This window comes from Microcaecilia unicolor, chromosome 2 (genome assembly GCF_901765095.1).
Source record: "Microcaecilia unicolor chromosome 2, aMicUni1.1, whole genome shotgun sequence".
Lineage (NCBI taxonomy): Eukaryota > Metazoa > Chordata > Amphibia > Gymnophiona > Siphonopidae > Microcaecilia > Microcaecilia unicolor.
This window is the reverse complement of record NC_044032.1, coordinates 435891650-435905296: the sequence shown is the minus strand read 5'-3', so window position 1 is coordinate 435905296 and position 13647 is coordinate 435891650. Positions and strand designations below refer to the sequence as shown.

The window sequence follows — 13647 nt, the reverse complement described above, 5'->3', positions numbered from 1 at the left end:
AAGTCCTTTTAAAATGCAGTAAGCAAATCACTAGTTATTACCATAGCTTAATAAAAGGAACACTAAAATTGCTGTGTATATGTGTATGGCCATGGACACATGTAAATGAGCTTTATACATGGTAAATAGTGCCTAACTCTTCTGAAGTGACATCCAAAATTTGCATGTAAGCAATCATCTTGCAGTCTGTAATATTATCCTTTTAGATTCCCCCCTAGTTCATCAGCAAGAGGAAAAGTGCTAGACAAGTGTATTTGTGAATTATTTTCTAATTATTTTCTGGGTTTGGGTTTTTTTTTAGGTATCATTTCTGGCCAAGGAACCAGACAGAAATTCATACCGCCTCAGCTGGGGCACAGAGAATTTGGACAATATAGCACTCTCTTCTAGCCCCATTCATTCCGGGTGAGTACATCAATTTAAGAATCAAGGTGGATAAGAAACGGGTTGATTATAGTGCAACATGGGGGTTCAGGCATCATTTCTTCCTATTCCCAAGTTAGACCTAGATTTTAGTATACAACATTTTCAGTAACCAAGACTGGCTAAATGAGGGGTGAAGTTAACCGCGTGGGCTACTGTATTTTGCTGTAACGCCATTTATTAGTAACTAGGTCTCATCGCATAAAATGGGAACTATGTTAAACAACATGAGTTAGTGGTAAAATGACATGTCTTAACAATAGCCCACACTGATAACTATACCCTTGAATTTGATATTTTCAGAGTGCCTATCTTTGGGAACTCTGATCAATACTGAAAGTAAATACAAAAAGGATCATTTGGGACTTTGGAAGAGAAAGCCATAGGTATTGTTGTTGTTAGTTGGGGTGGGAGGGGGGGGTCTCTTTTTTTGTTTTTTGTTTTTGCATGTGATATCAGTAACAATAACAGAGAAAATGGCAGCCCATCTAGTCTGTCCATTCCTGATGCAATAGCACAGAACCTATCCAACTTCAGGCTCTATCCTCACATCCTTATCTGTGGACTAAGAAAGGAGAGTTGAATTCACAAGCTCTTTGCAAGAGAAGGAAACATTTCCCAACATGCACTATGTTATGGTATTGAAGGTTAATAATGAGCCTTTTTTGGCTATTTATGCAGTGGCCAAGCTATGATAATATGTGATCCAAAACTGTAGAGCCATTCAGAGAACATGAAGCAAAGGCATTCCTAAGGTAGATTGCTAGAAATTGTCTGTTTCACAGCACCCATGCTTTAATTCCGCTTGGACCACAGATACATTAAATATGGCCACAGCTCATTCCTCGTATGTGGTGAGCAAACATTTTCACTCGGACAACCTGAGAATGTAAATCAGCAGATGGAAATTTCAGCAAATGGGTAGCTAGCTAAGTATGACTAATTGTTATTCAGGTGGTGCACAGCTGTTTGGCAGGTAATCATAGCAGGTAGATCATAACGTTCAACTGGGGTTTCAGAAGACAGGCACAATATTGGGGATGGGGGTGGGAGCTCCTTATTTCTTTGTCTTGCTCCTTGGGAATTCTGGAGCAAGACAGGTAACAGACACCAGCTCTTTGCCTAGCTGAGAAACTAGACAAGGTAGGGACTCCTTGTAACAAAAATATGCAGTAAATATGCTTTTGTAAAAATCTCTTATGTTTATGGTTATTATTAAATTTTCTATACTGCCATTTTTAAGCATGGGTCACAGGAGTTTACTAAATAAATGAAAGAACATGTAGGAAAGGAACACATACTAAAATAGGAAAGGAACCAGTCAACCAGGAACCACACTCTTACCATTAGCACCTCTTAGCTAGAGGAGAGAAATATGGAGGTTTATATGTGGCATAAAGATACACTGCTTCTGGCAATTAGATAGGCCACGGAAGCCTGAATCTCTTCCCAAAAATATGGCAGGAGTTTCCATCCTACATATGTTTTGCTACACAAGTCTGTTCAGTGGTGTTATGTGGATAGTGCCACTAAAAATCATTACTGCCTTCCCTGGTACTACCTATATACCCCCAGATTTTATAAACCCATATGCCCAAATGTATGCCTAGAGCACAAATTTGTGCACAAAAAGTGTAGAATAAGGGCACTTGTGCATACAACTTAATTTAATAATTGGCTATTAATTGGAGTTAACAGCCAATTATTGGCTTAAATTGGTGTTAATTGGCACCAGTTAGCATTTGCACATGCAAGTGCCCGTAGTCATTATTCTAGAAGTTGCATGCACTGAGTCAGTTTAGTCAGGGGGGGAGCGTGGATGTGAGAGTGCCATGTCAGGGACACACCTAGGAGTTTGGTGTGCAGGTTATAGAATGCAAGGAGTTGGGTGCCTAATTTTTGACAGGTGTGAACACTTACACCAGCCTTTGACATGGGTAAGTGCTTCTCACCTAAAGTTTGGCATGAACTGTGGACTTACACTAGTATTCTATACAGTGGCGTAGCTACGTGGGGCCATGGGGGCCTGGGCCCCCGTAGATTTGGTCCTGGACCCCCCTGTCAATGACTCTCTCGACCCCCCCTCCTGCCGCCAACCCGCCATCGCCGTCGCCTACCTTTGCTGGCGGAGGACCCCAACCCCCGCCAGCCGAGGTCCTCTTCTTTCAGCACAAGGCTTCGTTCTGCACGCAGGACATCAGACTCAGAAACAGAACGAAGCCTTGTGCCAGAAGAAGAGGACCTCAGCTGTTGGGGGTTGGGGTCCCCCGCCAGCAAAGGTAGGCAACGGCGGCGGCGGGGGGAGGGTTGGCGGCAGGAGGGGGTTGAGAGGGTCGTCGGTGGGGGGGGGGGTCAAAGTTGGTGGGAGTGGTGGCGGGGGGGGCGGCAATGGGGGGCTAAAATTTGCCCCCTCTCCTCGGGCTCTGGACCCCCCCTTCCGCCGGTCTGGCTATGCCCCTGATTCTATAACCCCAGTTGCATGGAGAACCACCTTCATAGAATTTGTGCTTAGCAAGCATCATCCCGGTGCCTAAATTTTGGCGCTCTTTCATCATAGTGTGGTCTTGAATATTATCTGGATAGTGGCAATATTCAGCCCGCTATTCAGATATCTAAATTATCCGGATAGCAGCCTGAATATTCCCCATTATCTGGATAGCTCTGGCTTCATCTGTTTTATTTGGATATTCAGTACCAACTACTGTTCAGATACCAGTGCAGACTATCTGGATTTTTTTTTTTTTTTGGGGGGGGGGGGGGGGGGAAACTGTGGTCACTATTTGAAAGAAAAAGGCTGACTGTAATGGCTTAATATTGACCCTTTGATTTTCAAATGTCCACATGCATAAATAGCAAGTACATGTTTTCAAATTAATTACAAATCTTGCAACAAAAGCAGTCGTTGCTGTGATTCAGGTTCATTAAGATGTTTCTATGCTAGATGTGCTTTCATCTGACTCCTAATTAACTTCCCCATTCTTCTTGCAGGCATTCATTTGCCATAATCTCAGAAAAAGTATGTCTGTATATCTCTGCTGTGATAGTAACTCCTTTATATAATGAAGACATAACAAATTACTTGCAGACCAACCATTTACAAGTTCATTCAGGGGAGTATCTGTGCAGCAAGCTACTCTGCACTGTTGCTATGCTGGTACAGAATTTTCTTAGTATATTACAGTTTATTTAAAACTATTGGAAAGGAGTGCACCGATGAGCTGCAGTATGGCAAGACATTAAAGCGACTTTCTGTTCAAGAAGAGTTCACAGATGGAATAGCAGAGGGGTAAAAGATTGATGAACTGAAAGAATAGTGCTTTCAGAGAAAATTCTCAGAGTAAGGGCACTTTCTAATGTTGCTCTGCACATTTCTAGGAACATATACTAGATTCATGTTTAACCCTGTATGTGTCCCCAATAAATCTCCTAATAAGTATATTAGGACTACTGCAACCTACTTCTCACTGGCCTCCCACTTAACCATCTATCCCCCCTTCAATCCGTTCAGAACTCTGCTGCATGTCTTATATTCCGCCTGAACCGATATTTATTTATTTATTTGTTACTTATATCCCACATTTTCCCCACTCATGCAGGCGCAATGTGGCTTACAGAGAATTAAATAAGAGTACAAACTTAAAAGCTTAGGCAAGCATAAAAGAAGCAAGTAGGAGGGGAGAAACTAACAGCGTGAACTAGGCAGGGTAAGGGACAAGGGATGCATCAATCAACATGGTAAGTTGAGGGGTAAGTCTTAGCAAAGAGGAATGTCTTTAACAACTTCTTAAAAAGGGCATGGTCCACTTGAGCTTTAAGGTGACGAGGTAACGTGTTCCAGTGTTTGGGACTCCAATAACGGAAGGACGAGGCGAAGATTTTCTTGTACTTGACACCCTTACAATTCGGAAAATGGAGGTGGAGATAGGACCGAGCAGCAGGGTTGGCATTTCTAGGCGGAAGGTCGATCAAGGGGAGCATGTAATCCGGGGCAGCCCCATAGATGATTTTATGTGTTAGGGAGCAGATCTTAAAAGCAATGCGCTCCTGTACAGGCAGCCAATGAAGTTTAAAGCGCAGGGGTTCGGTGTGTGCAAAACGCCTTTCTCTAAGGATGAGCCTCGCCGCAGTGTTCTGAGCTGTTTGGAACGTTTTCAATAAGGAGGCCTGGCAACCCACATAAATACCACTGATGCGCCGAAGCCTCCACATGGCCTGGAACATTTTTTTGGAGACCAAGTGTACATGATCAACCAGCTGGAGATGTGAGTCCAGATGCACTCCTAAAAGTCGCAGGCTGTTGGCAATCGGGAGGGCAGAGCCCAGAACTGGAAGCATTGTGTCAGATACATGAGCGTGCGTGGACGAGAGGATGAGACAATGAGTTTTTTCCCTCTAAAGTGGAGAAACAGGCATCTATGAGGTTGGCAACTTCTGATACTGTGGAGTGAAAAGGGATGTAGACTGTAATATCATCCGCATAGATGAAAGGGTTGAGGTCCAGGTTTGCAAGTGCTGTGGCTAAAGGCATCATCATAATATTAAATAGGGTAGGTGAAAGGGGAGAGCCCTGAGGGACCCCACAGGAAGCATTCCACGGTTCAGAAGTGTAGGAGTTCACCATGACCTGGTAGGACCTTGAAGTCAAGAAACCCTTGAACCAATGCAAAACTGGCCCTCCTATACCAAAAGAGTCCAGTAGATGGAGCAGGAGTTCATGATCCACCATGTCAAAAACGCTAGACATGTCAAATTGCAGCAGAAGAATCTTCCGTCCAACAGATAGTTCTCGTCGAAAGTTAGATAAGAGGGTGACCAGGACAGTCTCCATGCTGTAATGAACTCGAAAACCTGATTGCGAATGGTGGAGGATATCAAAATTAGTCAAAAATTCGTTGAGCTGAACATTGACCAGACTCTCCATCAGCTTGATAACTAGAGGTATCGAAGCCACTGGGCGATAGTTAGAGATGACATCTGGCTTGATCTTTAAATTCTTTTGGATTGGAGTGAGAAGGATATGCTCATATCACCCCTCTCCTCAGGTCACTTCACTGGCTTCCGATCAGATACCACACACAATTCAAGCTTCTCCTTCTTACCTACAAATGCACTCAGTCTGCAGCCCCTCATTACCTTTCTACCCTCATCTCCCCTTACGTTCCCGCCCGAAACCTCCGCTCACAGGACAAATCCCTCCTCTCAGTACCCTTCTCCACCACCGCCAACTCCAGGCTCCGCCCATTCTGCCTCGCCTCACCCTATGCTTGGAATAAACTTCCTGAGCCCTTACGCCAAGTCCCCTCCCTACCCATCTTCAAATCCTTGCTCAAAGCCCACCTCTTCAATGTTGCTTTCGGCACCTAACCTTTATACCTTTCAGGAAATCTAGACTGCCCCAATTTGACTGCCCCTACTTGACTGACTGTACATTTGTCCTTTAGATTGTAAGCTCCTTGAGCAGGGACTGTCCTTCTATGTTAAATTGTACAGTGCTGCGTAACCCTAGTAGCGCTTTAGAAATGGTAAGTAGTAGTAGTAGTATATTGCTATGGGGACTTTTGTGTTGCAACTCCATAGGTTCTTTGAAAAAGAGAGAGACATTTTACTGTGGATTATGGTAACCTTGCCCATCCACATTGAGATACCCTTCTATATGTTTTCCCTATGAATAGCTCTTGAGAAGCAGCAAGGTTTTGCCCAGCTACAACTATTTTAGCATTTCTGTAATACCACGAGGCATATGCAGTGTTGTACAGACACATAAAAGAAACATTCCTCCTTCATGGAACTTCCATTTTATTTAAGACACATACAGAAGATAAAATAATCTATTACAATAAAACATGTTTAAGGTGACAAGGCCAAGATTAGGAAGAGTCAAGTTTTGGGGATTTCAAAGCAGTTTCAAAGAGCTTGGCGATGGAGCAAGGCACACCAGTTCAGGAAGGCTGTTTCATGCAGGGAGGAGTTTGGATATAGCAGTGGAGGAGAGTGGCACAGGCCAGAGCAGCTTGTCCAGTGAACACTGGGGGAAGTAACAGAGGAGAGGTAGCATATATCTGCAGATTGATTGAACTTAGATATGAGAAGTAGTTCAACGTGAATGCAGATAAAGAGCCAATGTAGAACCATTAGAAGAAGTGCAACATGGTTGTAACAATGCTGAGGGAGATTAATTTTGAACAGACTGTAGCAGAGAAAGAAAGGTCAGCAGCAGAATGAGGAGCTTGTAGTAGTTCAAACAGGAGGTGATGAGAGTGGATAAGGCTTTTGGTAATGTGCTCAGAAAGCAAAACACCTCTAAATATATATATTTGGGGGCCACTTCTATAAGTATACATTGAGAGTCTATACATTTGGGCACTCATATTCCATTTTAGAAAACTAGCATAACCTGGTATCAGCTCACCTAAAATCTTGACATCCACAGTTACACCAGCCATAGGGTACCGGGTCAAAATAGCCCCATCAAAACTCCCCAAGACAAAATAGCCTCAATGAAAAAAAAGTAACTAACAAAAAAGCCCTCGACATAAAAGTCTATGACAAAACACACAAAAACAATTGGCCCGATCAGCTGGAGCTACTTAAACATATGGAGTGATAGGACTCAGGCTGGACAGTGAAACATTTTTGGTGCTGTTGGTAGTCCAGATGGAAGTTCTCCCCTATTTCTTACATATGCTCAGTGTTTTGGTGCCAGTCACCAAACGTACACCATGTACAGGGGATGCCAACACCATAGAAGGAATTTCTGCTGTTGCCGGCGAGCTCAAAGTCAGAAGGTAGGATGGGGCAAAAAGGAGACTCAACCACTGCACTATGGCAATATTTAGTGGTGAGACTTAGCATCTATGTCAGACAGATTCTGTTGGGACCTGTGGTTTGTGGTCTCTTGCTAAGGATTGATGCTGCAATGACTGGACTGCTGGGGAAACTATATAAAAATAAGGCAAAAAATAAATCCCTCACACAGATGTGAATACAGTCCATGGTGCTCAAGGCAAATAGAGGCTAGGTCCAATAGCAATAGAAGCCCAAGATGAGCAGGTGAAGTTGCTAGATTAATTCTCTACCCCCAAAGATATTAATGTATAGCACACATGAACTTCAGATCGTGATTAAATATGCCAGTTCTATAGATTTTGTTAAGTGACTAGGTTTCCGTACAGTTGTAGTAAAAGTTTGATTCTGTGCAAAGTGAATTTTCCGGCACACGATCTGACATTTCTGACAAAGCAAATCTTCTACAGTCAGTGATGTTGACTTTAGAGCAAGTTAGTTAAACTGATAATACAATTTAGCCTTTCAGTGGAATTTCTGAAAAAGAGAGAGCGTGTCCTAAATTGAACAAGGATTTTACATTAGAATAATCTTATAAATTGTGCCATATAACCAAATCATTCTGCAAGTCTGCAGGATTTTGCAGTACCTAATATGCATTGAACAATGCACCTCCTCTCTTTTTCTTTTCTCAGCTGGAGATATGAATCCTTAGAGATGCTTACGTCTTTCAATAAAGAATTTAGTTAATTTTTATTTTTTAGTAGACTTTTTATTTTTGTGAAGGACTGTTTTGTGGGAGGGGCCATTTTGTCAAGGACCATTTTGTCAAATGCCACTTGACTCTTGTCCGATACACGCTTCTGAAAATAAAAATTATTTTCTAGCCGTGTGTATCGGACACGCGCCAAAAATGAAATTACTGCAAGAGCCACTCGGTAGCCGGGTGGTAACTCCATTTTGGTGCACGTTGGGCACGCGTAGATGCTTACACGGCTTACTAAGAGGGCCCTTAAATGCAGGAAGGGTGCACATGGCATGCAGTATTCTGTAAATTACTTACATAAGTGGGAGGTATGCCTGCCCATGTCCTGCCCATGCTCCACACATGTGAGCACTCCCTTGCATTTGGGCCCTATGCCACTTATGTAAGGAACTGCTGGTGTTCTGTACATTTATGTATGCTAGAAGCACACAAATGGAGGCACCCAGTTATAGAATTGCCCTTATAATTTCAAATCTGTGTTGTACACATTTAAAATTATACATTCATTGGGTAGAGGGAATACACACACAGGAATGCACAAGACTGGCCCCACAACACACAAGGATAAAGAGAAGCTAACAGAGAAAGTTGACTTAACATACACAGATCAGATAAAGAGCAATGCTCACCATAATCAGGAGACAGACTCAGCAAACAAAGGGAAAAAACAAGCTAAAGGGAAAGGCTGCTTCTGAGACACCAAATGCAAACAAAGGAAAACTTAAACAAACAAGCAGGAGCAATACAAGGACAGGGAGGCTACCAACAGAGGACAACAGCAGGCAAAAACTAAGCTCAGCACATAAAGGGTTACACTGAGGAAAGGGAAACTTAAACAAACAAACTGGAAGGATACAAGGGACAAGCTTACCACAGACAACACTACACCAGCGAAATATGGAACAGACTCGGGTGCAGGGGATTGAAACAATCAAGCTCATGCTGGGAACACCCAGCAAACACAGAACCTACAAGCTAAGAGAAGAGTAGGCAAACTCCAACAAACACACAGTGTGCTACAGCACAGACTGAGAGAAAGGGAAGCAGGCTGAAATTCACTGACAGGAATCAAACGCTAAAGCATGGGCTGTAGGGAGTGGTAAGCTTAAATAGATCAGGCTTCTGACTTCTGCTGCTTCAGACTTCAGATCAACCCCTAACAGGCCAATCAGTAGCGAGTTCCAAACATTCCCCTGCCTGTCTAGCGGAATCATAACAGCATTTAGCTCCAGAATCGATGAGAACACCACCTGTGCACCTTTGTGCTTTACCTTCTGACCCAGAGCCATGAAGTCATATTTGATATGTTCAGTAGGATACCTAGCAGTATCATTTGTGCCTACATGGATTAGCAGCATAGGATAGTGGTCAGTAGGCTTGATGAGTCTAGGCAATCTTTCTGCTACATCTCGAATCGTGGCACCAGGCAGACAGCACACCTCTCTGGACATCATGTCTGGTCAGCAGAAGGGCACCTGAGTACCCCACAGAAGAGAATCACTGACCACCACAACCTTTCGCTTTTTTTCGGCCACCAATCTGGCGACATTGGGATGTTTGATCATTGTTTCCTCCTGTTCCTGAGATGGTTTCAGTTCTTCCTCCTCCAGGGCTGTGACCTGATTCTTCAACAGAAGATAGAGTTGGGGGGTTGATTTTGCAGGATTTGGTGACCTGTGTCAAGCTGTCCTCTTTCTGCACAAAATCTTCTCTCCATTTGCTGGTGATCCTCAGTGTTTCATCATGCATCTCCAGGATGAATTTCTGGTTGTCACAGATGCTTCTTAGTTTTGCCACCTCCTTTCTTAGTTCATGTACTTCTTTCATGAGGGATTCAATGTGCATACATCTATTGCATGAAACTAGTATGTTGTCTTGGGCCAAGCATTCAGTCTGTACAGAGGCAGGAGCTATAACGAGAGCTGCAGCTTTAAGGGCACAATGTTTCTTTGCCTTACTACAATTGTAGGATCTATTTGTACCTGTGGATAAAATAAGTGAAGAGGCCTACCAAAGACCCAACCCTATTTTTTTCCTTCACCTGTTCAGTAAGTTTCTGGAAGCAGGTAGTTTAATTTTAAACTCTATAAAATAGTACGACTTCTTGCCCCCTTTTGAAGTGGGCAAAGGTGACACTAGTAAATTTAAGGGTAAGAGAAGGTAAATTGATATCCTTCTATTAAAGGTATACAAAGAGGGGCATAATTGAACAAAAACGTCTATCTCCATGGGCGTTTATCTCCGAGAACGGGTCCGTGAAGGAGCGGACCGAACCGTATTTTCGAAAAAAATAGACGTCCATGTTTTATTCGACAATTTGTGAGCTGGGCGTTTTTGTTTTTCAGTGATAATGGAAAATGAAAGCGCCCAGCTCAAAAATGAATAAATCCAAGGCATTTGTTCGTGGGAGGGGCCAGGATTCGTAGTGCACATGCCAGGACACCAACCGGGCACCCTAGGGGGCACTTTTACAAAAAAAAAAAAAAAAGGTAAAAGAGCTCCCAGGTGCATAGCACCCTTCCCTTGGGTGTTGAGCCCCCCAAATCCCCCTCAAAACCCACCGCCCACAAGTCTACACCATTACTATAGCCCTAAGGGGTGAAGGGGGGCACCTACATGTGGGTACAGTGGATTTGGGGGGCGGTTTGGAGGGCTCCCATTTACCAGCACAAGTGTAACAGGTGGGGGGGGATGGGCCTGGGTCTACCTGCCTGACGTCCACTGCACCCCCTAATAACTGCTCCAGTGACCTGTATACTGCTGCCAGGGAGGTGGGTATGACATTTGAGGGTGAACATAAAAAGTTGTGAAACGGCATATTTTTGTGGTGGGAGGGGGTTTGTGACCACTGGGGGAGTCAGGGGAGGTCATCCCCGACTCCCTCCAGTGGTCATCTGGTCATTTAGGGCACTTTTTGGGGCCCTATTCGTGGAAAAACAGGGTCCAGGAAAAGTGCCCTAAATTCTTGCTAAAAACGCATATTTTTTTTCCATTATCGGCGAAAGGCGCCTATCTCTGATCGGCCGATAACCACGCCCCAGTTCCGCCTTCACCACGTCTTTGACACGCCCCCATCAACTTTGTCCGCATCCGTGATGGAGTGCAGTTGAAAACGTCCAAATTCAGCTTTCGATTATACCGCTTTATTCGTTTTTGTGAGATAAACGTCTATCTCCAGATTTGGGTCGCAATATAGGCGTTTTTCTTTTTCAATTATAAGCTGGAAAGAGTAACAAATCTGTGTTTATGTTAAAAATTTTTATTCTAACATGTATGAATAATCTTATTGAATTACCCCCCTCATAATGCTTATTCATCATCTAGAGGATATCTTGTCCTACATTTCCCTATCTGTAAGAATGTGATGTATAAAACAATTCACTTTGCTAATTTCTCTTATTAAGGTACCAACTTTTGAAATTCTCTTCCTAAATCAATCAAGTTTACAGTTGATTACCTAACTTTTAGAAGTTTCCTAAAAACACATTTCTTCATTTTGGCCTTTCTGAATACAAAAAAGCAATGTTTGAATTTTACCCACACCCTTTTCTTAATCTCGTTTCCCATCTACTCCTGCCTAATTATGCTCTCTCACCTATCCACCCTTAATTATTTGTTTGCCCTTGAGATAGTCTAAATCCTGGGTTACTTACTGCACATATGTTAATTTGCTTCTTGAAGTTATTGTAATTTGTGTTATATTCTGTACGTTATTATGTTTTATTCACTTTATTGTTTGTTTGTAAGCCACATTGAACTTGAGTCTATTTCTTGCTAATATGGGGTATAAATGTCATGAATGAATAAATAAATAGGAAGAACACCTGGTAGAAAGCGAAAAGCTGGAGAGCTACTGCAATCAGATGATTGGTTTTTCAAAAAAATATCTGCAAATTGAATATAGTTAATTAATTTTGGAAATAGTCCCTCTCACCCTGAGAGACAGGGTGGGAAGGCCTAAGCAACCAAGGAACTGTAGAATGAGCTAGCTGTGGAGCCTATTTCCAATGTTGTATTAAACTACCATACTACACTGCTGTTTTACAACAAAAGCCTGCCTCTGATACCAGGTAACTACTTAGAGAAACTATGGGGGAGGGGCAGTACACTGATATCACAATATAACTTTTTAAAAGCAGCAAACACAGAAATAAATAATTCACTGATTTCTTCCCAACAAAACAAAACTTTTTAAAGCAGCAAACACAGAATTAGATAAGTCTGGTTTCTTCAAATCACTGCTAGCACTCAGACATCAGGAAATTAACATCTTTAAGATAGCAGTGCACAAGATGGTAAACAGATATCAGAATGTAACAGTTCAGGATTGTAAGTAAGCAGTGCACAATGAAAGACAGGGTTTAAGTATCTTCTAAATAGATACAAGAAAAGTATATAGAGAGGCAGAAGTTGTAGACACCATTTCATGCCCAGATAAGTGAGGCCAGTCAGTAGAATACATTTATACATAATTTTTCTGCAGTTTGGGAAATGTAGTGTAAAATAATTTCTTGCTCCTGGGATTGCATTGCGTAGGGGAAGTTCTATGAGTTGTTGCATGTAGTTTGGGGCTTTTCCATAAGTTATAAGATAAATAAAAGCACATATCTTGAAGAAGACCCTAGCTTTTATAGTTAACCAATGAAGCTTAACTAGCAGAGGGATTGCATTGTCAAAACATGTTATATTATAAATAAGGTGAGCTGCTGTGTTTTGAACTGTTTGGAGTTTTTTTTATTAACTGTACTTTACATCTGCCATATGTTGCATTGCAATAATCCAGTTGTGTTAGTACAAGGGATTTACCAGGAGTCTGAGGGTCAAGGTTGAGAAGTAATTCCTTATGTATTTTGCTTCCAAAGAGTTTTGAAAGTTTTAGAGGCAACCAGAGAGACTTGTGGTTCAAATGTTAAGTGATGGTCTATAATTACTCCAATGTGTACTTTCCATCAGGTAGGTGGTTTGATCAGTTTGTGAAGCAGTTGTATAGAGTATGATTGTACTCTACCGAGCTTATCGTCTTTCCACCAAAACCCACTTCTCCTCTTCCTCCACTTTCTATCTCAGTTGATAACACCCTAATCCTCCCAGTCTCATCTGCCCGCAACCTCGGAGTCATCTTTGACTCCTCTCTCTCCTTCTCTGCGCATATCCAGCAGATAGCCAAGACCTGTCGCTTTTTTCTCTTTAACATCAGCAAAATTCGCCCTTTCCTCTCTGAACACACCACCCGAACTCTCGTCCATACTCTCATTACCTCTCGCCTGAACTACTGCAACTTACTCCTCACCGGCCTCCCACTTAGCCATCTATCCCCCCTTCAATCTGTTCAGAACTCTGCTGCACGTCTCATATTCCACCAGAACCGATATACTCGTATCACCCCTCTCCTCAGGTCACTTCACTGGCTTCCGATCAGATACCACATTCAATTCAAGCTTCTCCTTCTTACCTACAAATGCACTCAGTCTGCTGCCCCTCACTATCTTTCTACCCTCATCTCCCCTTATGTTCCCGCCCGTAACCTCCGTTAACAGGATAAATCCTTCCTCTCAGTACCCTTCTCCACCACCGCCAACTCCAGGCTCCGCTCATTCTGCCTCACCTCACCCTATGCTTGGAACAACCTTCCTGAGCCCTTACGCCAAACCCCCTCCCTGCCTGTCTTCAAGTCT

General features: G+C 42.8%; 1 protein-coding gene across 8 annotated transcripts in view; it reads left to right on the top strand.

Annotated features, from left to right (window-relative positions):
• Positions 1–13647, top strand: part of ANK2 (ankyrin 2) — a 512604-nt gene that overhangs the window by 327683 nt on the left and 171274 nt on the right. For all 8 annotated transcript variants that reach the window (XM_030190840.1, XM_030190841.1, XM_030190837.1 and 5 more), the window contains one exon: positions 302–405. In XM_030190840.1, the coding sequence (XP_030046700.1) occupies positions 302–405 (104 nt within the window). The remainder of the gene's footprint in view (positions 1–301; positions 406–13647) is intronic.